General features: G+C 40.2%; 2 protein-coding genes across 3 annotated transcripts in view; one reads left to right on the forward strand and one right to left on the reverse strand.

Annotated features, from left to right (window-relative positions):
* Positions 1–3,226, reverse strand: part of wtap (WT1 associated protein) — a 42,581-nt gene extending 39,355 nt beyond the window's left edge. The window contains exon 1 of one of the 2 annotated variants that reach the window (XM_072265948.1): positions 2,993–3,226. The gene's annotated coding sequence lies outside the window, so the exon portion shown is untranslated. Of the gene's footprint in view, positions 1–2,373; positions 2,851–2,992 lie in introns of those variants that run through there. The other variant, XM_072265949.1, reaches the window with a different exon arrangement.
* A 115-nt stretch (positions 3,227–3,341) lies between these two features.
* Positions 3,342–23,885, forward strand: part of sod2 (superoxide dismutase 2, mitochondrial) — a 51,342-nt gene continuing 30,798 nt past the window's right edge. Inside the window, exon 1 of the mRNA XM_072265951.1 lies at positions 3,342–3,489. Within this exon, the coding sequence (XP_072122052.1) occupies positions 3,461–3,489 (29 nt within the window). The 5' untranslated portion in view covers positions 3,342–3,460. The remainder of the gene's footprint in view (positions 3,490–23,885) is intronic.

Consider the following 23,885-nt stretch of genomic DNA (forward strand, 5'->3'; position numbering starts at 1 on the left):
TTTTCTGTTCCTGGGCATAGGTGTTTTCACATCAGGCTGTTAGGCAACCACTCAGGCCGAATCTGTACAAATGTAATATAAAGCCGTTCGATTTGGCAGTAGTAAGGAATCAAACAATCTGTTGCCCTTTATTGCACAAGGCTTGGGGTACAACATGGAGGAATCCTTCATTTCCGCAACTAGAAATCCTTTCTACACACCTTGCTAATGGTCAACTAATCAATTTATGAATATACTATTAATTTCATAGCAAAGGCTTTGTCTGTATCAGTCATTAATTTTACCATCTTAATATCTGATCCAATGTCATCATTCAATTCTTTGCCTTACAGCGGCATAACTCTAAATGGAGAAATTCAGGATATACAATTCCTTAACAAACACGAAAAAATCTGCAGATGCTGGAAATCCAAGCGACACACATACAAATTGCTGGAACTCAACAGGCCAGGCAGTATCTACAGAAAAGAGTAAACGATGTTTCGGGCCAAGACCCTTCATCAGGACCGTCTTGGCCGGAAAGTTCGTTTATGTACTCTTTTCCAAAGATGCTACCTGGCCTGCTAAGTTCCTCCAGCATTTTGTGTGGAGGATTTCTTAAACCTGATCTTGACATGAATGCCATTTTCTTTCCCTGTTCCTATAACCTCCATATTTTTGGTCAAACATTCTCACTATACTTAATAATGCTGCCAGAACTTGAAGGATTAAGTTAGAGTTTGTTCTCTCCCTCCACCTCATTTGGACCATAGAAGAATGAAAGGTGATATTATAGGTGTATAACATCATGAAGGGTATAGATAAGGAGAATGTACACAGTCTTTTCCCCAGGGTTGGGGAATCAAGAACTAGAGGACAGAGGTTTAAGTTTTACAAAATCTGTCAGGGGCATCTCTTGGAAGGAAGCAGTTGGAGGTAAGTGCTTCAAAATTTAATGGGTACTTGGACAGGGTGGTCAGTATTTGGCACAAGATGCCAGAGGAAGTGGTTGAAGCAGGTACATTACCAACATTTAAATTATACATAGATAGGAAGGATTTAGAGGGATATAGGCTAAACGTGGGCAAATTGAACAAGGTTAGAAAGGAATCTTGTCCGGCACGTACCAGTTGGGTTCAACAGCCTGTTTTCATGGTGTATAATTCCATGATTAACTCAGCATTCGCTGCTCTCTGGAGGAGAACCCCCCGAGAAGATTTCAAGGAAACACAGAGAATGTTAGAAGCACAAAGTGTGCTGACCCATGAGTCCTTAAAACTCCGTGATGTTATCTCAAATTTAAGACTGTAATTTATTTAGGTATAGAAATGCTTGGTCAGGTGACTGCAAATTGCTAGGTGCAAGAGTTGCAATGACAATTCTCAAAGGACATCTGGAACCATGGTACGTGGAAATTGTAACCCACCAATTATTTCCATTCTCCTGAATTTGCCCACCAGCCACACCCAGATTCCCCTGACACTCAACTACACTGCACCAGGGATAATTTACATTACAAATTATCCTACCAACCAGCATAAGTGGGAGGATAGTAAGGTATAAAGGCTCAAAGGATGCTTTCATTTATCAGGTGGAGTTATAGAACAGAAGTAATAATAAAAACCTACACAATACTATTTATATCACTGTTTGGGTGATGCATGCAGTTGTCACATTGCACAGAAGATACAGGACGTTGCCAGGATTAGAATATTGTTACCATCAGGAAGAGTTTGAGGCCATTCTTTTGTAGTAGAGAAAAGGCACAGGGAAGGTCTGAAATTAAGTATATAATTAGAAAGGACCCAAACAGAGCATACGGGAAGAAAATTAAATAAAGTGCTTTTTCCCCCCCACCCAGAGGACAAGAAAGTTTATAAAAGCAAAAGTGCATACTTGAAGAGCTACAAAGCTGTAGAGCTAATTATTGGAGGGCAAGATTAAAAACTGGAAAAAAATAAAACGTCATAAATTGGCATAACTTTACTCTTCTTTCCAAAACCAGTGCCTGACCTGCTGACTATTTCCATCTTTGCTAATGTCTTCATGAATTGCTAAACATGAATTTTATTTTTTGAAGCGTATCACTTCAAATAACTCAACCATTTTATTTTACATGAACAAAAAATCAATGCATTGAAACGTGAAAAGGGAATAACTACAGTTGGAATGTAAATAAAAACAAAACGTGTACAGCCAGCTTTGTCAAGAGGTTTCAAAACATCTAATTAATGAAAATTCAATGGTCTGTAAGGTTAACTCCTCTTCAACAAGCGATCTGAGGATTTACAGCATTTTACTTCCACTACAGTATTCCAACAGAGTAATCCGAGGATGGAAACTCATGCTCCCGCCCAATGCTAAGACTGTCAACAAAAGAATCACCACACTCACCCCATCTAGTGAAAAAATGCTTATTTCAGCAAATCGCCACCATCTCAAGTCAGGCCCATATATAGTTCGCAACAAGGGAACAGCTTTATTACACCAACCCATAAACAACTAGCCATTTAAGAGAAAATGTTGTTTTTAAAATTAAAGAAAATAACTTCCACAGCGGGGCATGGAGCGGCCAACAGGCTCCCTCGAAGGTGTCAGGGCAAAAAAAAAATACATCCCTCTTCAGGTAACTACGAAACCCAGCCCGAGGAACAGGTCACACCAGCGTCTTCTCCGGGATGGCGGCTGCAGGTCGTTCAGCACAGCGATGCGTCCGAGCAACCGCCTGGGCCTGCAGCCCCAACAGTTCCGGAAACACATGAAGGAGTTCGGTACAAGCGGTGCCGAGCCGCACAGCCGCGGGCAGTAGGGTAACTCCCGGTCCCGGTCCCGCTCCCCGGGATGGCGGGAAGACCCGGGCCCCGCACCCCGGGATGGGCCCGATCTTTAGCAGCGACACAAAATGGCGCCGGCCGGCCATCAGCGGCCCCGCCCGAACCCTCGCCCACCCTCCCCCTGCCCCCACCCCCCGCCCCGAGCTCCGGGATATCGCCAACAACGGCACTTAACACACCGCGTCTAACGCCGCCCTCCGCGGTGCTCTTCAGCGAGGCGCAGGGCGGGCACCAAGAGAACGATTCAGCCGAACGGGGCGCCAGCAGCCGACACCGCCCGCCGTCACAGCCGCCATATGCAAGAGGGAAGCGGCGCCTGCCCGCGCGCGCCCCCGCCGGAAGGGGCGTGAACGCGGGCACGGGCAGGGGGGGCCGCGAGGCCGCGCAATGGGAGCCTCAGACTGGAGAGAGGGGGATGCCACCGCAGCCGACAGAGGGTCCATAGGCACTGTCGGCGAGAAGCTATTGAGAACAGTTAGTCCCATCACGACCTCTCGCCGCCCCCACCGCCATGAGGCGGGCGCGGGCGCGTGCGCGCTGCGGTTCCTGTCCGGGTGAAGGGTGAAAGGGTGGAGCCAGCTAGGAGCCTGGAGTGAGGAGCTGCATCTCCCTCTCTGTGTCCTTGACTGGCGCCCGGGCCCTGCAACATGTTCCGCGGAATCTGCCAGCTCCGCAGGTTAGTCTCAACACCTCATGCAACGGTGGCCAGTGCCCGAGCCCCTAACCTCGTACTACACGGTGCAGTTCTCCCCGAGGCCTCGCTATCCTTGTCCCTTTGCTCGCCCTCAGCCTGACCCCATTCACCGCCCCTCGCCAGTTCTGTCCTGCTCCGCTATCCCCTTTACTCTCTCAGCCTGCCTTGTATTCGGCCCTTATGTTGTACCAAACAAATTAAACTAATCGTTTCTGCCATATCCCTTATTCTCTAGAAAGTCATATGCTTGTACATCTTATCCCTCAGAAACCCACTATAATGTACCTGTTATATATATTAGGCTTTCTGCTCTATAATTCCTAGGTTTTTCTTTGCAGTTCTATTTTTAAAAATAACTCAAATAGTTTGTTGGTTTTTAAAGCTAGAGGATTTGAGTTCAGATGTCTGCCTATAATTATATAGGTTGTTAGCAAAACTTTATTAGATTTGCACCTGTCGTTCGTTTCTATTAGCATTAACATTACTAATCAAGAATTTAGCAACTTTCACTTTAAATGACTTGACCTCCACAGCTGTCTGTGGCAATGGATTGGAGGTTCACCCCCCTCTGGCTAAAGAAATTCCTCCTCATCTCTGTTCTAAAGGGGCATTCTTGTATTCTGTGGCTGTGCCCTCTGGTCATAGACCCTCCCACTGTTGGAAACTTCCATTGCAGGTCCATTTTATCTAGGCCTTTTTATATTCAGTTGGTTTCAATGAAATTCCCCTCCAGTGAGTACAGGCCCAGCACTTTCAAGTGGTCCTAATATATTAACCCTTTCATTCTTGCAAACCTTCTCCAATGCTACAACAAACTTTCTTAGACGTATGTTGAATAAGGTATTTGGAATGCTTACCTTCAGTCAGGACATTAAGTGCAGGAGCTGAGGCATCATATTGCAAACATGTCTGTATAAGACATTAGTGGAACCACATTTGAAATAATGTATGCAATTCTGGTGGCCCACCCATAGAAAAGATGTTATGCTGGTAGAAGTACAGAAAAGATTCACAAAGAGGTTTTATAAACTTACCAACCGTTTAAAAAAAAAACTGCCATTCACTTTTCTCAGTTCCTTTGCCTTTGCCTCATCCGTCGTCTTTTCTGAAAGAATGGTGTTTCCTGTCCCTTCCTCCCACTAATCTTCCTGACAAGTGGCCAAAGTGCTACACCTGCCTGTTCAGGACCCCAAACAGTCCTTCCAGGTGAGACAACACTTTACCTGCGAATCTGTTGGGGTCATCTATTGTTTCCAGTGGTCCTGATGGTACCTCCTCTACATTGGTGAGACGTGGAATAGATTGGGGGATTGCTTTGTCAAGCACCTTTGCTCCATCTGCAGAAAGCAGGTGGCCAACTATTTTAATTCCAATCCTCATTCCCACTCTGGCATGTCAGTCCATGGCCTGCTCTACTGCCACAACAAGGCCAGGTGGTGGAGGAGCAACACCTCAGGGTAGCCTCCAACCTGATGGTATGAACATTGAGTTCTTTATCTTATGGTAATTTTTCCTCCTCCCCCTTCTCTCTTAGTTCCTCACTCTGGCCACCCCCTTGCCTGTTCTGCCAATCACTTCCCCCGGGTCCCTCCAGCCCTTCCCTTTCTCCCATGGTCCACTCTCCTTTCTTATGAGATTCCATCTTCTCCAGTTCTTTACTTTTTCCACCTATCACCTCCTCCCCCCACCTTATTCTTGCTTCTTTCCCCTTCCTTTCCAGCCCTAATGAAGGGTTTTGGCCTGAAATGTCGACTGCTTATTCATTTCCATAGATGCTGCCTGACCTGAGTTCCTCCAGAATTTTGTGTGTATTGCTCACAAGGATGTTACCAGGACCCGGGTGGAGTGGGCCTGGGTTCCAAGGAGAGATTGCATAGGCTGGGGTGTTTCTCCCCGGATCATGGAAGACCTGATTGGTAACTTTGTGGAGGTGTATGACACAAAGGGCATAGGTTACAGTATTTTTCTAGGCTGGTGGAGTCTAAAGTCTACAGAGTAAACAGTAGGTTTAGTTTGTTTTATTTAGCAATACGGCACAGAGTTGGCACTTCAAGTCCTGCCATGCCATCCCAGCAACCCCACAGCGGTAATTAACCCTGACCTAATCACAGGACAATTAACCTACCCGGTACCACTTTGGCCAGTGGCAGGAAACCGGAGTGTCCAGGGAAAACCGACGCATTCCACGGGGTGGACGTATAGAGATTCCTTACGGAACGGCGCTGGACAAACTCCAGCACACCCGAGCTGTAATAGTGAGCATGATGCTATGTTACCATGCTGCCCATGTGAGAGTGGAAAGATTTATTTATCGAGAACGTGAGGAGTGAGCCACGCCGCCCACCACCTGCGATTTAACCCTAGCCTGATCATGGGACAATTAACAATGACCAATTAACCCACCGATCTTTACGTGTTTGGATTGTGGGAGGAAACCAGAGAACTCAGAGGAAAGCCATGTGTTTACAGGGACTCTTTACAGACAGCAGCAGTCAATGAACACGGGTTGCTGGTGCTATAATAGTATTACGCTAACACTGTGTTACTGCGCTTCTCCAAATTCACCCCCTTGTCCCATTGAACACTTGAATATTTAACATCATGGCTTCCACTGCCCTCTGTGACAGAGAATTGAACTGGGGATGCAGGTACTGTAAAGCGTTGTGCTAACCACTCTGCTACCGTGCTGGCCAAAGGGGACGGATGGGATATTGATGAGGTGGTCAGTATATGATATGAGCTTTCAGAGGAAGTGGTAGAGGTGTGAACAGTCACAGTGTCGAAAAGGCAGTTTTATGGATAGGAGATTTGAGGATGTGGCAAACGGAACTTGCTCAGGTTGCACATCTGGTCAGCATGGATAGTTGTTACGATTTTGCCATCTTTCGTACAGTGTGGTGCTCACAGTACTGGTTGTCTCACAACCTCCGTGTACTGTAAACTAGCCCATGAAGGAAGGTCTCCCATTTATTTTCTCAACCACCTTCGGTCATTCTTAAGGCTGATTTATACTTGTGAGTCAAATGGACACCTTAACCTACACAAGTGGCCTATGCGCGTTGTGAGCATTTATACTTGTGCGTTGGTGTGTCTGCATCGCTCTGCAATTCGGGCACGTCGCGCATGCCCGTGCAAGGCTTCATGGTCATGGTAGTCTTTCTTGGGGTAAACAAGTTTAAAGTGAGCGTCTTTTTTCGTGAAAGTGAAATGTGTCCTCCATAATTTTGGAGGCCTGTAAAGCTTTATGGAAAGCATTGCAGCCAGAGTTCCTTCACTGCCCTTCAGTCGCCCAATGGGAAGCCATTGCAGTGTAGGAGGAAATGCAATGCTACCAAGCGGACCAATCGCAGTTGTTGTAGTCTGCGTTGCCGTGATGCGTAGTTACATTTTAGGAGAAGTTTGCGTCAGGCTACGGCGTAGAGATCTGCATAGGCTCCGTGTAGGGTTCGCGGTGACGCCATATGTACAGCGTCGATTTGACGCAGGAGTATAAATCAGCCTTTAGACGTGACATGCAAAAGTCTTCTTTAGTACTTCCCAGGTTCCTATCATGGGTTTTAGTCTCATTTCCCCGAAGATGCCATGCCTCACATATTTCGGGATTTCACTAATGAAAGTAAGTATACCATACTATCAACACCAAAGTCCGGTGAACCTCATTGTGGTTCTTGGCGACCATAACTGCAGCAAATGTTGGTTGCGCCATGAACTCTGGCTCAAAGTTGATGACAGGCAACACACAAAACGCTGGAGGAGCTCAGCAGGCCAGGCAGCATCTATGGAAAAGAGTAAACAGTTGACAGTTCAGGCCAAGACCCTTCATCAGGACTGGAAAGGAAGAGAAGTCGGAGTAAGAAGGTGGGGGGAGGGGAGGAAGAAGTAAGAGGTTGTAGGTGATGGGTGAAACTGGGGGGTGGGTGGTGAAGGAAAGAGCTGGGAAGTTGTGCACACAAAATGCTGGAGGAACTCAGCAGGTGAGGCAGCATCTATGGAAAAGAAGAGCTCTTCCAGAGATGTTGCCTGGCCTGCTGAATTCCTCCAGCACTGTGTGGTTTGGATTTCCAGCATCTGCAGATTTTCTCGATTTCTGTGCTCAGGAATCTGAGCTTCAAGCACTGAGATACATTAAGGAGTGCTTTCAGAAAGTAGTCACACCCATTAGATTAAATATTTCAAAATTGGTCTATGGCCATGTTCGGCACAACTCTGTGGGCTGAAGGGCCTGTATTGTGCTGTAGGTTTTCCATGTTTCTATCTCATCTGACCTGCAGAGGAATTCAGAGTGAGGGGAAAGATCCAGCTGAGGTCCACATGGGTACCAACAATGAGGAAATTGGTTCTGCTGAGGGAATTTGAGTAGGCAGGGGCTAAATTAAAACAGGAACAAAATGGTAATAATCCCTGGATTGTAATTTGAGTCATGCAAGCTATCACAAGATTAACGAGATCAAAGGGCTAAATACATGGTTGAAAGATTGATGTGGGAGAAGTGGGTTTGAACTTCTGGGACATTGGCACTAGTAGTGGGAAAGGAGAGAGCTGTTCGAATGGGATTGGCTCCAGCTGTACCATGCTGGGATCAGAGTTCTGACAAATTGCATAACTAGGGCTGTGTGTAGGGCTTTATACTAAATAGTATGGGGGCTGTAAACTTAAATTTGCCAGACCAAATAACCACAGCACGAAAAGATCATTACTTACCTTTTCACCAGTTTATTTCTTCGAGCTCAGCAGGCAAGGGAACTTGGTCCCGACATCACGGGGAGAAGCATTCTCATCTCTCTGGTAGTTCAAACAAGTTCACTGCTCAACTTTCAGAATTGTTACAATTTATAAGGCCACTGATATAAAAGAAAAATCAGTTCGATAGACATTCCAGCTACTCAAATAGAGCAAAACTTAATAGTTTGGATAAGAGGCTCCACCAAATTTAAGCTTTAATTAAGAAAGGAATGTCCTGTCTTATCTCCATCAGCAACCGCCTTTTGTTGAAACCAAAAGGTGTGAAAAAGTAGGAGGCATCTTTTGTGGATCTGTGTGAGCTTTAATCTTTATCTTGCTCCAAAGAAGCAGCTGTGAAACATCATCTTATACATGCTGTAGCCATTCACAAACCAGAATACACAGACACAGTCGGTATTCAACCTTAACCTATTACTTACAGGAATCTCAGAATCCCCCAATTCCCCCTAAAACTTTATCAGGGCGGGAGTGGAGCCGACAGTTTAGAAATGTCAGAATAAAGTAAAACGGAAGGAGAGTGCAGGAATGGTTATAAAGGTCCCCAAAATCAAAAAAAATTGACTCTATACATATATTGGATAGATTAAAAATCTTGCAAAAACAGAAATACTATATATTAAAAAAAATTACTGTTTAATATTTTTCAGTATGAATAATTGCTCCTGTTTGATAAACCTGTCTAAGCTTTTTTTACTGTATGTTATTTAGTCTTAGTTGGAATAGTAAATAACTTTGAATTCTTTGGAGCAGTTCCAACAGGCTTTCTAAGGGGATGTTTTCAGTGGGAGTAGGTAGCGGTTGTTCTTTTACTGATTTTCTCTCGGTGGGGGGGGGATGGGGAGTTCTTGAAGCTGATTTGGGAATCTAGTCAGTTCTGTTGCTTGGCTAATATATCTCAAGGTTTATTATTTGGGTTTAATATACATCTCTCTGATTGCTACTTTAACCTTATAAAATAGTTTTAAAATGGATCAAAGTATTAATTTACTTAGCTTTAATGTGAAAGGGCTAAATCACCCTGTGAAAAGAAATAAGATTTTTGCCTATATTAAAAAACTTAAGGTACCGATTGTTTTTCTTCAAGAAACCCATGTACATAAGTGTGACAATTCATGCCTTTTTAGGGGATGTCATTTCCATTCCTAGTCTCAGGCCAAAGCCAGAGGGGTTTTTATCCTTATAGATAATGAAGTTCCCTTTGTTCAACATAAAGTAATTTCTGATGGGCTTTTTGTTATAGTATCGGGGAACCTAAATAACAAACTAATGGTATTTGCCAATGTGTATGCTCCGAATATAAATGACCCAGGTTTCTTTGAGCTTTTTTCTTTTTTGCCAGATCTAAGTCTGTACCCATTGGTGATGGGTGGAAACTCTAATTGTTGCTTAGATCCAGCTTTAGATCGTTCATCTTCTAAACAAATAAATCAGCTGTGTTTATTAAATCTTTTTTTAATGAAATGTGGTATTGTTGATGCTTGGCATTTTTTTCATCCAGTAGACAAGGAATATCCATTTTTCTCTCATGTCCGTCGTACGTATTCCAGGATTGATTTTATTTTATTGATAGCCAAATGATTCTATCAGTTCGATCTTGTGAATATAAAGAGATTACTGTCTCAGGTCACGCTCCTGTGCTCCCATCTTTAAATCTCCCTGGTCTTGTTCAAACAAATAGGTTTTGGTGATGTAATTTAACTTTGTTATCTGATAAAGATTTTTTTTTAAAGTTTATGGAGAGACAAATTATTCTTTTTTTTGAAGAGAATACGTTAGAGGAGACTTCTAGTCTTATCAGATGGGATGCCTTTAAGGCATATATTAGAGAACAAATTATTTCTTATACTGCAAGTATTAAGAAAAAAGCCTATAAAGAGAGAAGTGGTTTAGCTAATCAGCTAATTAGACCAAGAGTATGCCTTGGCTCCAGAACCTGCCTTATATAAAAGACGTGTTGAAACTAAAACTAAATATGATCTCCTTTTAACCTATCCAATTGAAACCCAACTCCTTAAAAAAAAGTCAATGTTAATTGACTTTAAAAGTCATGGAGATTAAACAGGTAAATTATTGGCTGATCAAATTAAAACCTTTATAGCTAAACAGCAGATTAAATAAGAATGCAAAGCTAATGGTGATAGGACAACTGATTATTTAGAAATAAATGATACTTTTAGAGAATTTTATCCTAAACTCTATAGTTCTGAATCTTTTAAGGATAATACTGTAATGAACAATTTTTTATACCAACTAAACATTCCTACAATTTCTGCTGACAATAGAAAGTTGTTGGAGCAACCTATTTCTTTTGAGGAAACTGTTGAGGCTGTGCATTCATTACATTTGAGGAAAGCTCCGGGTCCAGATGGATTTTCTGGAGAGTTTTACAAGATCATTTCCTCATTGCTTATATCTCATTTATGTTCAGTTTTTTTTAGATTCATTCAAGTAGGGCAGACTCCCTCAATCTTTTTATGAGGCTTCCATTTTGCTTATCCTTAAAAAGAATAAGGATCCAACTGAATGCTCTTCTTATAGACCAATTTCTTTACTTAATGTTGATACTAAGATCCTATCTAAAGTTTTGGCCCATAGGATTGAAAATATTTTACCATCTGTCATTTCCGATAATCAAACTGAATTTATCAAAAATCGATATTCTCACTTTAATATTCGTTGGTTATTAAATGTTATTTACAGGCTTCCCCCGCCATCCGAAGGTAGAGCGTTCCTATGAAACGGTTCGTAAGCCGAAATGTCGTAAAGCGAAGAAGCAATTACGATTTATTTATACGGGAAAATTTTGTGTGCTTTCGCAGACCCAAAAATAATCTACCAAATTATGCCAAATAACACATAAAACCTAAAATAACAGTAACATATAGTAAAAGCAGGAATGATATGATAAATACACAGCCTATATGAAGTAGAAATACTTTTCCACAATCATTACTGTACTGTTCTCTGTAGCGAAAATCTCACGCAAGCGCCATCAGCAGAAAATCTCACGCAAGCGCTGTTGGCAAAAACACGGCACAAGCGCTCTCCAGTAACCTTTAAGCTATGAAGCTGCCAAATCATACCAAATAGCACCTAAAAATACACAGCCTATATAAAGTAGAAATAATGTATGTACTGTGTAGTATCACCGGAATCGGGACAGCGCCGAGCGCACTGATGATGGTGTGTTAGACTGAGTCTTACCCTATTGAATCATGTAAAAAAGATACTATCAAATTGGTCGCCTCTTTCGTTATTGCTGATTGGCTGAATTAACTTTATCAAAATGAATATTTTGCCTAAATTTATATACCTTTTTCAGGCATTGCCTGTTTTTATTCCTAAATCTTTTTTTGATTCTCTTGACTCTATTATATCTTGTATATGGAAGAATAAGCGTTCTAGATTAAATAAAATTCATCTTCAGAAAGGTAAAACGATTGGAGGATTAGCCTTAACCAAACTAGATTTTATTACTGGGCAGTTAATGTAAGAAATCTTGCATTTTGGTTATATTACGTTAATCGTGAGGATTGCCCGATGTGGGTTTTTTTAGAAGCTAACTCTGTTAATACATTTTCTACTATTTCTCTTCTATTTTTCTACTCACTTCCTTTGTCTCTGAGTAAGTTAACTGATAATCTGGTAGTTAAACATACTATGAGAACTTGGATACAATTCTGAAAATACTTTGGCTTATTGAGATTTTCTCTTTCGAGTCCCATTTTTTCTAATTTTTTTTAAACCCTCTGATGTGGCTTTTAAAGAATGGGATAGATTAGGTATTGAATGCTTTCAGGACTTGTTTGTAGCGGGAAGTCTCTTTTCGTTTGAACAACTGCCAACTATATATAGTTTACCCAAAACTCATTTTTTCGATACCTACAAATAGGAGACTTTTTACGGTCTCAAATAAGTACATTTCCTAAAAGTCCTGATAAGAATCTACTAGATGTAATTTTTAATTGGAAACCTTTTTATAATGGATATATATCTAATATTTATAATATGCTGTTGGGAATGAGAAGTGTTCCTTTTGATAAAATTAAAAATCTTTGGGAACAAGGTTTACAGACTTCAATTTCTGAGGAAGCTTGGAATCATATTTTTCAATTGGTTAACACTTCATTGTTATGTGCCCGCCACTCTCTCCTACAATTTAAAGTGGTCCATAGGGCCCGTATGACCAAGGATAAGTTGTCTCGATTTTATTTGGATATATCTCCGTATTGTGATAAATGTAACAATGGAGAAGCTTCACTCATCCATATGTTTTGGACATGTCCGAGTCTGGAAAAATATTGGAAAGAAGTATTTCAAGCTTTCTCAATACTTTTCAAAGTAAACTTTAAGCCTAATCCTTTGACTGTTTTATTTGGTATTGTTGGAGGAAAGGATATTATTTTGGAGTCATCTGACTTGTACATTTTGGCTTTTATTTCTGTTATGGCCAGAAGGATGCTCTTGCTTAAATGGAAAGATGCGGCCCCTCCTATTCATGTTCAATGGTTATGTGATGTGATGCCATGTTTAGATTTAGAGAAGATTCGATGTTCAATCTCTGAATCTAGCCAAGACTTTCAAACATTGTGGGGGCCTTTTTTGAATTATTTTCAAAACCTTTGATTTGCTGTTAAAGCGCAGATGATGACTAATAATTTTTTTTCTTTTTTTCTTTAATAATCAGCTTTGGTCTTGGTAGTGGGTTAGATTTTTTTAATATAAAATTACTAGATTTCAATGTTACTAATTAATCTGTATGAATATAGGGTAAGGAGTTTTTATATGCGATTTAGTGTAATATGTGACAAATATTTTTTCTTGTATTCTGTATTCTTATATGTAAAATTAATAAATATTGGGGAAAAAAAGGACAAAGGTTTAGAAAGGGATAAGAATTTAATTTGTAACAGGGAGACAACTTTAAAAAAGGTGATGGATACAAAGCTTGAAGGTGTTATATTTGAATGTGAAATAAGGTAGATGAACATGTAGTGCAGTTGGAGATTAGCAGGTATGACCTGAGCATCACAGAGATGTGTCTGGAAAGAAGATAACAATTGGAAGCTTAACATCCAAGGATACACATGTATCGAAAGGGCAGGCAGTTAGGCAGAGGGGGTGGGTGGCTCTGTTGGTTTAAAAATAAAATAAAATTGAGATCAAATCCTTAGAAAGAAGTGACATAGGATTAGAGGATGTAGAATTCTTGTGGGACCCTTTTGGGAGTTACATACAGGCCTCTGAACAGTAGCCAGGATGTGGGGCACAAAGTATAAAGGGTGATAGAAAGGGGATGTAAAAAAGGGCAATGTTGCGATAGTTATGGGGGATTTCAATCTACGGGTAGATTGGTGTAGGATCCCAAGAGAAGGTATTTGTAAAATGTCTGAGTGGCTTTTTAGAGCAGCTGGTGGTTGAGCCCTCTAGGGAAAAGGCAATTTGGGATTGCCCTCACCCTGCCCCCAATAAGTTGTTTACTCCTCCTCTACCCACCCCAGTTAGTTGTAGCCCTTTTCTCTTAAGCAGATCACTCCTGCCCCCAAAGGAGTCCTAATGATTCTGAAACACCAGCTTCTCAACTACACATTCATCTGCCTTAAATTTCTGTTCCTAGCCTCACTAGCATGTGGAATGATCCAAAGATTACTGCTCTTCCATGCCCTCTTTAATTTCTTTCCTATCTCTATATTCACTGTATCTCCTCCCTCTTTCTACTTGTGTTGTTGGCACCAACATGTACTATGACGTCTGCTGCACACCTTCCCCTTGAAAGTATTCTGTAGGCTGCTCTGAGACATCGCTGATCCTGGCACCCAGAAGATAGCGCAACATTGTGGTATCTTTTGTTGCTGCAAAATTACCTATCTGCGCCATAACTATTGAATCCCCTATCACTAATGAACTGCTTAACTTCTCCCTTATCTACCGAGCCTCCGAGCCATTCTCCCAGCCACTGACTTGACTGCTGATCCTTTGCCCATACAGGTCATTCCCCGCTACACCCCCAGCAGTATCCAAAGGGGCATATTTGTTGCTGAGGGGCATTGCTACAGGGGAACCCTGCACTGTCTATTGCCTGTGCCTCTCCTGGTGGTCACCTCACTCTCTGCTGCCTGTACCTTAAGAGGGGCCATCTCACCAAAACTGTGATCAATAATATTTCCAGCATCCCATGAGGACCTCAAGCATGCCCACCTCCACATTCATCTCCAGTTCTTTAACATGGGCAATGAGGACCTGGAGCTGAGTACACTTCCCGCAGGTGCAGTTGTCAGTGACACTGGAAGCCTCTCTGATCTCCGACATTCTTCATCTTCATGGTGAGCATGCCAATGCCCTAACTGACTCTCCACAGCACTAATATTTTTGCTCATCTTACCAAATGATTGATGTAGTTCTGCAACCAAAGACTACATTCCTTATTGTCAGCAATTTCACCAATCCTTGTGTCATGATTACATTTTATAACTATTAACTCACTTGTAGCAATTTGATCCCTGAGACTAGGACTAGAGATCATAGATTAAGGGTGCAAGGTGAAATTTATTAGAACCTGAAGGGGAACTTATATTTACTCAGGGTGGTGTGGGTATGGATGGGGTTCGATTGCAACACTTCAGAGAAGTTTGGATAAGTACATGATTGGGAGGGGTATGGAGGGTTTTGATCAGGTGCAGGTCGATGGGACTTGGCAGAATAAGTTTTGGATCGTCTAGATGGGCTAAGGGGCCTGTTTCTGTATTGTCGTGCTGTGCAACTTGCACCTTGGTAGGTGGGATTTAAAGGGACTGCAGTGTTAAGGGCTGATCTGTGCTGATGAGCAGAGGGATCTTGGAGTCCAAGTTCGCAGCTCCCTGAAGGTGCCTTCCCAGGTTGACGGGGTGGTTAAGAACACAAGAAATAGGAGCGGGAGTCAGCCATTCGGCCCATTGAGCCTGCCCCACCATTCAATAACATCATGGCTGATCTGTCCGTAAACTCAGCCCCATCTACCTGCCTTTTCCCCATAATCCTTAATTCCCCTGCTATGTAAAAATCTATCTAACTGTATCTTAAGTATATTTAGTGAAAAATCCTCAACTGCTTCCCTGGGCAGAGAGTTCCACAGATTCTCCACTCTCTGGGAAAAACAATTTCTCTTGAGGCAATGTCCCCTAGTTCTAGTCTTACCTACCAATGGTTAAGAAGGCATATAGCATGCTTGCTTTTATTAGTTGAGGCATTGAATTCAAAAGTCAGCAAGTTATGTTGCAGCTTTATAAAACTAGTTGTATTGCATACAGTTCTGCTCGCACCATTATAGGACGGAAGCTGTCTGGATTAGAGGGTATGTGTCATAATGAGGTTGGACAAACCTGGGTTATTTTCTCTGGAGCTGAGGAGGCAGAAGGGAAATCTAATAGTGGTTTATAAGATTGAGAAGCATAGATAGAGTAGACAGACAGTATCTTTTTCCCAGGGTTTAATACCAGAGAGCATGCATTTAAGGTGGTGGTGGTGGGGGGGGGAATTTCAAAGTAGATGTGAGGGGCAAGTGTTGGATGCCTGGAATGCACTGCCTGGGGTGGTGGTAAACACAGATAGAACGGAGATTTTTAAGAAGTGTTTAGATAGGCACATGAGTATGAGGGAAATGGAACAATGTGGACATAGTGTAGGCAGAAGTGATTAGTTGTCCATTTGATTACTAATTGGTTTATCACAACATTGTGGGCTGAAGGGCCTGTTCCTGTACGGTACTGTTCTATGACTGGTACACAAGTCAGACTTCCAATTACAAAATTAACTCTTGACTATCACTTACAGAGGATTCCTCTTGTACTCACCTACCACCCCACCAGCCTCTGTGTCCAGTACATAATTCTCCGAAACTTCCACCACCTCCAACTGGATCCCACCTCCAAACACATCTTTCCCTCTTCCCCTACCACTTTCTGCAGGGATCGCTCGCGACATGATTCCCTTGTCCATTCATCCCTGCCCACTGATCTCCCTCTTGGCACTTATCCTTGCAAGCGGAACAAGTGTTGCACCTGGCCCTACACCACCTCCCTCACTACCAGTCCTTCCAGGTGAGGCGACACTTCACCTATGAGTCTGTTGGGGTCATATACTGTGTTCGTTGCTCCCAGTGTGGCCTCGTATATTGGTGAGACCCGGTATATTGGGAAACTGCTTCGCCAGAACAAGTGGGATCTCCCAGTGGCCACCCATTTTAATTCCACTTCCAATTCCAATCCCGATATGCCCATCCATGACCACCTCCACTATCGGGATAAGGCGACATTTGGGTTGGAGGAACAACACCTTGTATTCCATTTCGGTAGCTTCCAACCTGATGGCCTGAACATGGATTTCTCAAACTTAAAGAAATGCCTCCACCACCACCCCTTCACCATTTCCCATCCTCTTGTCCCTCTCTCATGTCATCTCTTTGCCTGCCCATCACCTCCCTCTGCTGCTCCTCCCCCCCTTTTTTCTTTCTCCCATGGCCTCTGTCTCTTTCACCAGCCAACTTCCTAGCTCTTTGCTTCATCCCTGCCCCTCCAAGTTTCACCTATTGCTTGTGTGTTTCTTTCTCTCTTCCTCCCACCTTTCAAATCTATTCCTCAGCTTTTTTTCTCCAGTCCTGCTGAAGGATTTCAGCCCAAAACGTTCACTGTGCTTTTTTCTCTAGATGCTGCCTGGCCTGCTGAGTTCCTCCAGCATTTTGTGCATGTTGCTCAGATTTCCAGCATCTTCAGATTTTCTCTTGTTTGTCTCGATTATCTCTGCCTCTTATCACCAAGTCAGTTTTGGAACCAATTTATTACATTTGAATGTACATAGGTATTACATTTACTGTCCTCTAGTCATCTGGCACCTCACCTGTGAAATTATCCAGCAGTCTCCTTTCTTGCTTCCATAGCTTGATGCATCTCATCAGGGTATTTAGCCTGCTAACTCTTCCTTAATGATAGAATTTCACACCCACCCTCTGAATTCCCCAGCTACAATGTTCTCCACCTGCATCCTCTGCTTCCACATGCAGATGGTCATTTTGGCCTCTAATGGGCTCTGCTCTTTCACTAGTTCCCCTCATGCCCTTAATATACATGAAGCATTTTGCTTTTGCCTTAATCTTTGCTGCCAGTCATATATTCTCATTCTCCACATCCTTCAAGATACTGATTTATGTACCCCATTTCCCCCAGTTTTACACTCCTGTGAGGACACCCTCACTTTCAGTTTGCTGAAGCTGCAGTTAGCCATCTGTAGCAACACACAAAGATTGCTGCTGGAACTCAGTAGGTCAGGTAGTATGTTTGGAGGGAAATAAATAGTTGCTATTTTGGGCCAAGACCCTTCATCAGGACCGAGGTTGTTGAAGGAGTCAAGGGAGAAGATTGCTGGGGTCTCGATGAAGATCTTTGTCCTCATCGACAATAGGCAAGGTTCCAGAGGATTGGAGAGCACCCTGTGTTCTTTGTTCAAGAAAGGAAATGGGAATAGACCATAAAATTGTGACTTTCACATTAGTCGTAGTGGAACTATGGATGGAATTTATCCTCTTTTGTCCTTGTTAGGGACAATCAACATGGCTTTGTGCAGGGCAAGTCATATTTTACTAACTTGATAGAGTTTTTGAGGAGGCAGTGAAAGTGTTTGAGGGTACTGTAGTGGATGTTGCCTGAATGGGTTTTGGACAAGATCCATCATGACAGGTTGGTCTGAAAGGATAAGGTACATGGGGACAATGGTGACTTGGTAGTTTGGATTCAAAATTGGCTTGCCTATAGAAGATAGGGCTGTATGGGAAGGCTGTTACTTTGGCTGGACATCTGTGACCTGTGGTGTTCCACAGGGCTTGGTGCTGAGGCCTTTTTTTTTAATATAATAATTATTGAGTTTTCAAAAAGAATACATGAAAAGATAATATCTACCCTCTCCTCCCCCACCATATAAAGTCCTACCTAAAAAAGAAAAGAAGAAAAAAGAGAAGTGCTGCTTGGGTATTGGAAGGTTTCCACATGCTCCATGGAATTCAAAATAAATTTGGTATACTTATTTGTTACTTTCCCCAAGGGACCAAGATCTTTATCGGAGCACTTAAATATGCCATCCTATCTTTTGTAAATAAGGGCGCCAAATATTCAAAAATGTTACATATTTATCTCTTAAATTATAAGTAATTTTTTCGAGTGGAATAGTACTAGCCATTTCATTATTCCAACGATTCATACTTAAATACGAATCAGATTTCCAAGTCTGCTATAGTCTTCTTAGCTACTGCCAGTGCAATTTTTATAAATGCTTTCTGATATTTATTCAATTTAAGTTTCGGCTTTATTCCTTCAATATCACCTAATAGAAATAATACAGGGTTATGTGGAAGTTGAGTTCCAGTAATTTGTTCCAATAAGACTCTTAAATTTATCCAAAAGCGTTGAATTTTAAAACAAGACCAAGTGGAATGTAAGAAAGTACCAATTTCTTGATTACACCGAAAGCATTTATTGGATAGATTTGAATTTAATCTACTTATTTTTTGTGGTGTAATATATAATTGGTGTAAAAAATTATATTGTACTAATCTAAGTCGAACATTTATTGTATTTGTCAATTTGCTTCATCAATATTAATATTCAGATCTGTTTCCCATTTTTGTTTTGACTTATGGATTCCTTGTTTAATTGTCTGTTTTTGAGTCAAATTATACATACAAGAAATAATTTTTTAAATTTTCCCTTTTTGAATTAAAGTTTCAATTTCATTAGGTTTTGGCAAAAACATTGTTTGACCCAACTTACCTTTTAAGTAAACCCTTAATTGAAGGTAACAAAAGAAAGTGTTATTTGATATTTTATATTTATCCTTTAGTTCTTCAAATGACATCAATATACCTCGTTCATAACAATCTCCTATAAATTTAATCCCTTTTTGGTACCAATTATATAAAAGTTGATTGTCCATTGTAAAAGGAATAAGTCTGTTTTGGAACAGAGGTCTCCTTGCTAATAAAGATTTCTGTATTTTATTATCAACATTTATCTTATTCCATAGATCAATCAAATGTATTAATATAGGAGATTCTTTCTTTTCCCGTATCCATTTAGATTCCCATTTATATATAACATCTTCAGGTCTATTTTCTCCTATCTTGTCTAACTCTATTTTAATCCATGCTGGTTTTTGATCATCGAAGAAAGATGCAATAAATCTAAGTTGATTTGCTTTATAATTCTTAAAGTTTGGAAGTTGTAACCCTCCTAACTCAAATTTACATGTCAATTTTTCCAATGATATTCTTGACATTTTACCTTTCCAAAGAAATTTTCTCACACATTTATTTAACTCTTGAAAAAATTTCTGTGGCAATTGTATTGGTAATGTTTGAAACAAATACTGTAATCTAGGAAATATGTTCATTTTTACAACATTGACTCTACCTACTAATGTTATTGGTAGTATCATCCATTTGTCAAGATCTTCTTGAATTTTTTTCAATAGTGGTAAATAATTAAATTTATATAAATTCTTTACATCATTATCAAGTCTTATACCTAAATACTTTATACCATTTACCGGCCATCTAAATTGGGTTGCTAACCGACATTGACTATAGTCTCCTTTAGTAAGAGGTAAAATTTCACTTTTATCCCAATTTATTTTATAACCTGATACCTTCCCATATTCGTCCAATCTAGAAGATAATTTATGTAACGAATGTTGTGGGTTTGTTAAGTAAATCAAAACATCATCGGCAAAAAGATTAATTTAATATTCCTCCTGATTAACTCTAAAACCCATAATATCTGGATCAATTCTGATTAGTTCTGCTAATGGCTCTATCGCCAGTACAAATAAAGCAGTGATAATGGACAACCTTCTGTAGTTGACCTTTTTAACTGGAATGGTGTTGAAATTTGAGAGTTTGTCGCTACTTTAGCCTTAGGGTTAGAATTTAAAGTTTTAATCCAATTTATAAAAGATGTTCCTAACCCATATTTTTCTAATACTTTAAATAAAAAATCTCATTCTAATCTATCAAATGCTTTTTCTGCATCCAAGGCTACTACTATACTCTTCTCCTCCCTTTTTTGTGCCAAATGAATTATACTGAGTAGCCGAGTTACATTATCTGCCAATTGTCTATTTTTAATAAATCCTGTTTGATCCATATGTGTTAATTTTGGTAAGTATTTAGATAATCTATTCGATAAAATTTTTGCTATTATTTTATAATCAGTATTCAATAAAGAAATAGGCCTGTATGATGTTGGTTTCATAGGGTCTCTGTCTTTTTTTGGCAATACTATTACAATCGCTGTTGAAAAAGATTCTGGGAGTTTGTGTTTTTTCTGCTTGACGTATTAACTCCATAAAGAGAGGAAATAATAAATCTTTAAACTTTTTATAAAATTCAGGTGGAAAACCATCTTCTCCTGGAGATTTATTACTTTGAAGCGATCCTAAAGCTTCTTCAACTTCTTTTAATGTAAAAGGCATATCTAATCCCTTCTGTTCTTCCGAGTTCAATTTTGGAAGAGTTACTTGTGATAAAAACCTTTCTATCTCATTAACATCATTTTGTGATTCTGATTGATATAATTGAGAATAGAAACTTTTAAAGTGTTCATTTATTTCAAGAGGTTTATAAGATATTTTATTTGCACTTGTTCTAATTGCATTTATTGTTTTGGAAGCTTGTTCTGTCTTCAACTGCCAGGCAAGAATTTTATGTGCTCTCTCACCTAACTCATAATACCTTTGCTTAGTTCTTATAATTGCTTTTTCCATTCTATATGTCTGAAGCGTATTATATTGTAACTTCTTATTGACAAGTTGCCTTCGTTTTTCTTCCGACATATATCTTTGAGATTCTTTTTCTAATTTTGTAATCTCTTTTTCAAATTGATCTAGTTCTGCCATATATACTTCCTTAATTTTAGACGTATAACTTATTATCTGGCCCCTCAGATATGCTTTCATCACATCTCATAATATAAATTTATCATCCACTGAATGAAAATTTGTTTCCAAAAAAAAATGGATCTGCTTTTTCATAAAATCACAAAAATCTTGACGTTTTAATAATGTTGAATTAAATCTCCATCTATAAGCCACTTCTTCCTTATCAGTCATTATTATTGTTGTTAATAAAGGAGAATGATCTGATAATATTCTTGCTTTATATTCCATAATTTTCACTCTGTGTTGAGTATGCATTGATAATAGGAAAAGATCTATCCTCGAATAAGTTTTATGTCTATGAGAATAGAACGAATAGTCTCTTTCTTTAGGATTGATTCTTCTCCATATATCAATCAAATTTAAATCTTTCATCAATGATAAAGTTAGATTTACTACCTTCGATTTTATAACAGCCTTAGTTGATCTATCTAAGATTGGGTCTAAGCAAAAATTAAAGTCTCCTCCAATTAATATTTTTTCATGTGCATCCGCCAAATTCAAAAAAGCTTCTTGTATGAATTTTGCATCGTTTTCATTTGGTGCATAAATATTCATAAATGTCCATAATTCAGAGAAAAGTTGACAATGTATAATCACATATCTCCTGGCAAAATAGGTTATTACATTTTGTAATCTAATTGGTAACGTTTTATTGATCAAAATTGCTACTCCCCTCGCTTTTGAATTAAATGAAGCTGCAACAACACTACTCACCCAATCTCTCTTTAATTTCTGATGTTCTGTTTCTGTTAAATGCGTTTCCTGTAAAAAGGCTAAATCTATCTTCATTTTCTTAATATGTGTTAAGATTCTTTTTCTTTTCACTGGTCCATTAAGCCCATTAACATTAAAACTCAAAAAATTCAATAAATTAGTCATTATTCTTAACAAAGTTACTCCAATCTAAAACATTACTTATCTTCTCAACTCTCATACTTCCTTGGGGAATCTCTTTGAACTTCATGTTGCTACGTGTTCCCCTCCCAACCCTCCAGGCAAAAAGAAAGAAAAAGATAGAAAAGATACAGAAAAAGAAAAAACAAAACCCCCCCCCCCACTAATGTTGTGAATGAAAAGATACACAACACTACCCCCCTCATTTTGCAGGTCGTGGCTAAAGCCACGCTTGCACACATGATTAGCGTAGCAATTGGTCAGTGCTTCTTCCAGCTCCCCCACAACAAAAAAAATTATATATATAAACAAAATTAATGTTACTATTCCCTAGTATTCCAAATTTTAATCTTTCTTCCCCCCCTCATATAATTAATTGTATTATTTATATATTCATCTGCCCAAAAATCCAACAAGACCATTCTTGACCCAGTCTTCATCTTCAATCTATCTCGCCCCCTGGATTTGTTCTTGTACCTGGTGAATATTCAGAGAATCTCACACAAACTGCTCCGCTTTCCGGTAGTCATCAAAAAATCTTTTTTCTCCACCAGGCAAAATAATCTTCAAGGTTGCAGGATAACACAATATAAATTGATAACCGTGATTCCATAGGATTTTTTTCACTGGATTAAATTTCTTCCTTCTCTTCAAAAGTTCATAACTTATATCAGGGTAGAAAAATACTTTGTTCCCTTGAATCATCAATGGCCCTTTTCTATTCTTGGCAGCTTGGGCAGCTGCCTGTAGAATCCTTTCTTTGTCTTGAAATCGTAAGAATTTTATTAAAATCGATCATGGATATTGGTCATCTTGTGATTTTGGTCTTAGAGCTCTATGTGCCCGCTCAATTTCAATTGATCGAACCTCCTCTTTCATTTGCAAAACTTCCGGGATCCATCTTTGAAAAAATTCTATTGGATTTTCTCCCTCCATACCTTTAAGACCAACAATTTTGATATTATTACGTCTACTGAAATTTTCCAACATGTCCACTTTCTCCAAGAGTCGATTTCTTTCCGAGTTCCAGACAAGCAGATCATTTTCTGTTTTTTCCACTCTATCATTCATATGCCCCATTGCTTTTTCCATCTTCTGAAGCTTCTTATCCATTTTATCCTGTCTTTTCATAGCTTTATTATAGCACATCTTCATATCTTTAAGCTCTGCTCTTACTTTTCTTAGTTCAGCTGCTAGTTGCAATAAAGCCTCTTTTATGTCTCCATCATCTCCTTTACTTCCAATCTCTTCCAATTCTTGCTCCTCCTCTTCATCTGTATTCTCTGCGGAATCCAATTCTGACTCTGAGTCACTTTCATTTGCAGAGACCGTCGGTTCTTGTAGTTTGAGTTGTGTCGATTTGTGCATGCGCATTTCCGGCATCTTCTTCCTAGAGACCGCTACCGCCGCCATTGCTCCCTGTTCTATGCCGGAGATAGAATACATCTCCTCCGAAGGAGATCCAACCTGAGTCCGAGGCTCCATTGTTGCAGTAGGCCCTTTTTTCTTCCCATCTCGCGGTGGCTTCGCAACAACAGATTTCTTCTGTTGTGGTTTACGAGGCATATCGTAAAGTAGTCTTGCAAAGTTTATAAATAGTTTTCGGAAAGTATTTATTAACTTTGTTTTGTTTAACCGGTACTACTTGATTTTTTACGGGAGAGCTGGATTTACACGTCTCAATCCCATGTCATCTCCCACGTCATCACATGACGCCTCCCCCCCCCCCCCCCCCAGGCCTCTGTTTTATAGATGTAGAGATAGTGGAATATGAGCCACATTGC

The sequence above is a fragment of the Mobula birostris genome, chromosome 8 (assembly GCF_030028105.1).
Source record: "Mobula birostris isolate sMobBir1 chromosome 8, sMobBir1.hap1, whole genome shotgun sequence".
NCBI classification, from domain to species: Eukaryota; Metazoa; Chordata; class Chondrichthyes; order Myliobatiformes; family Myliobatidae; genus Mobula; species Mobula birostris.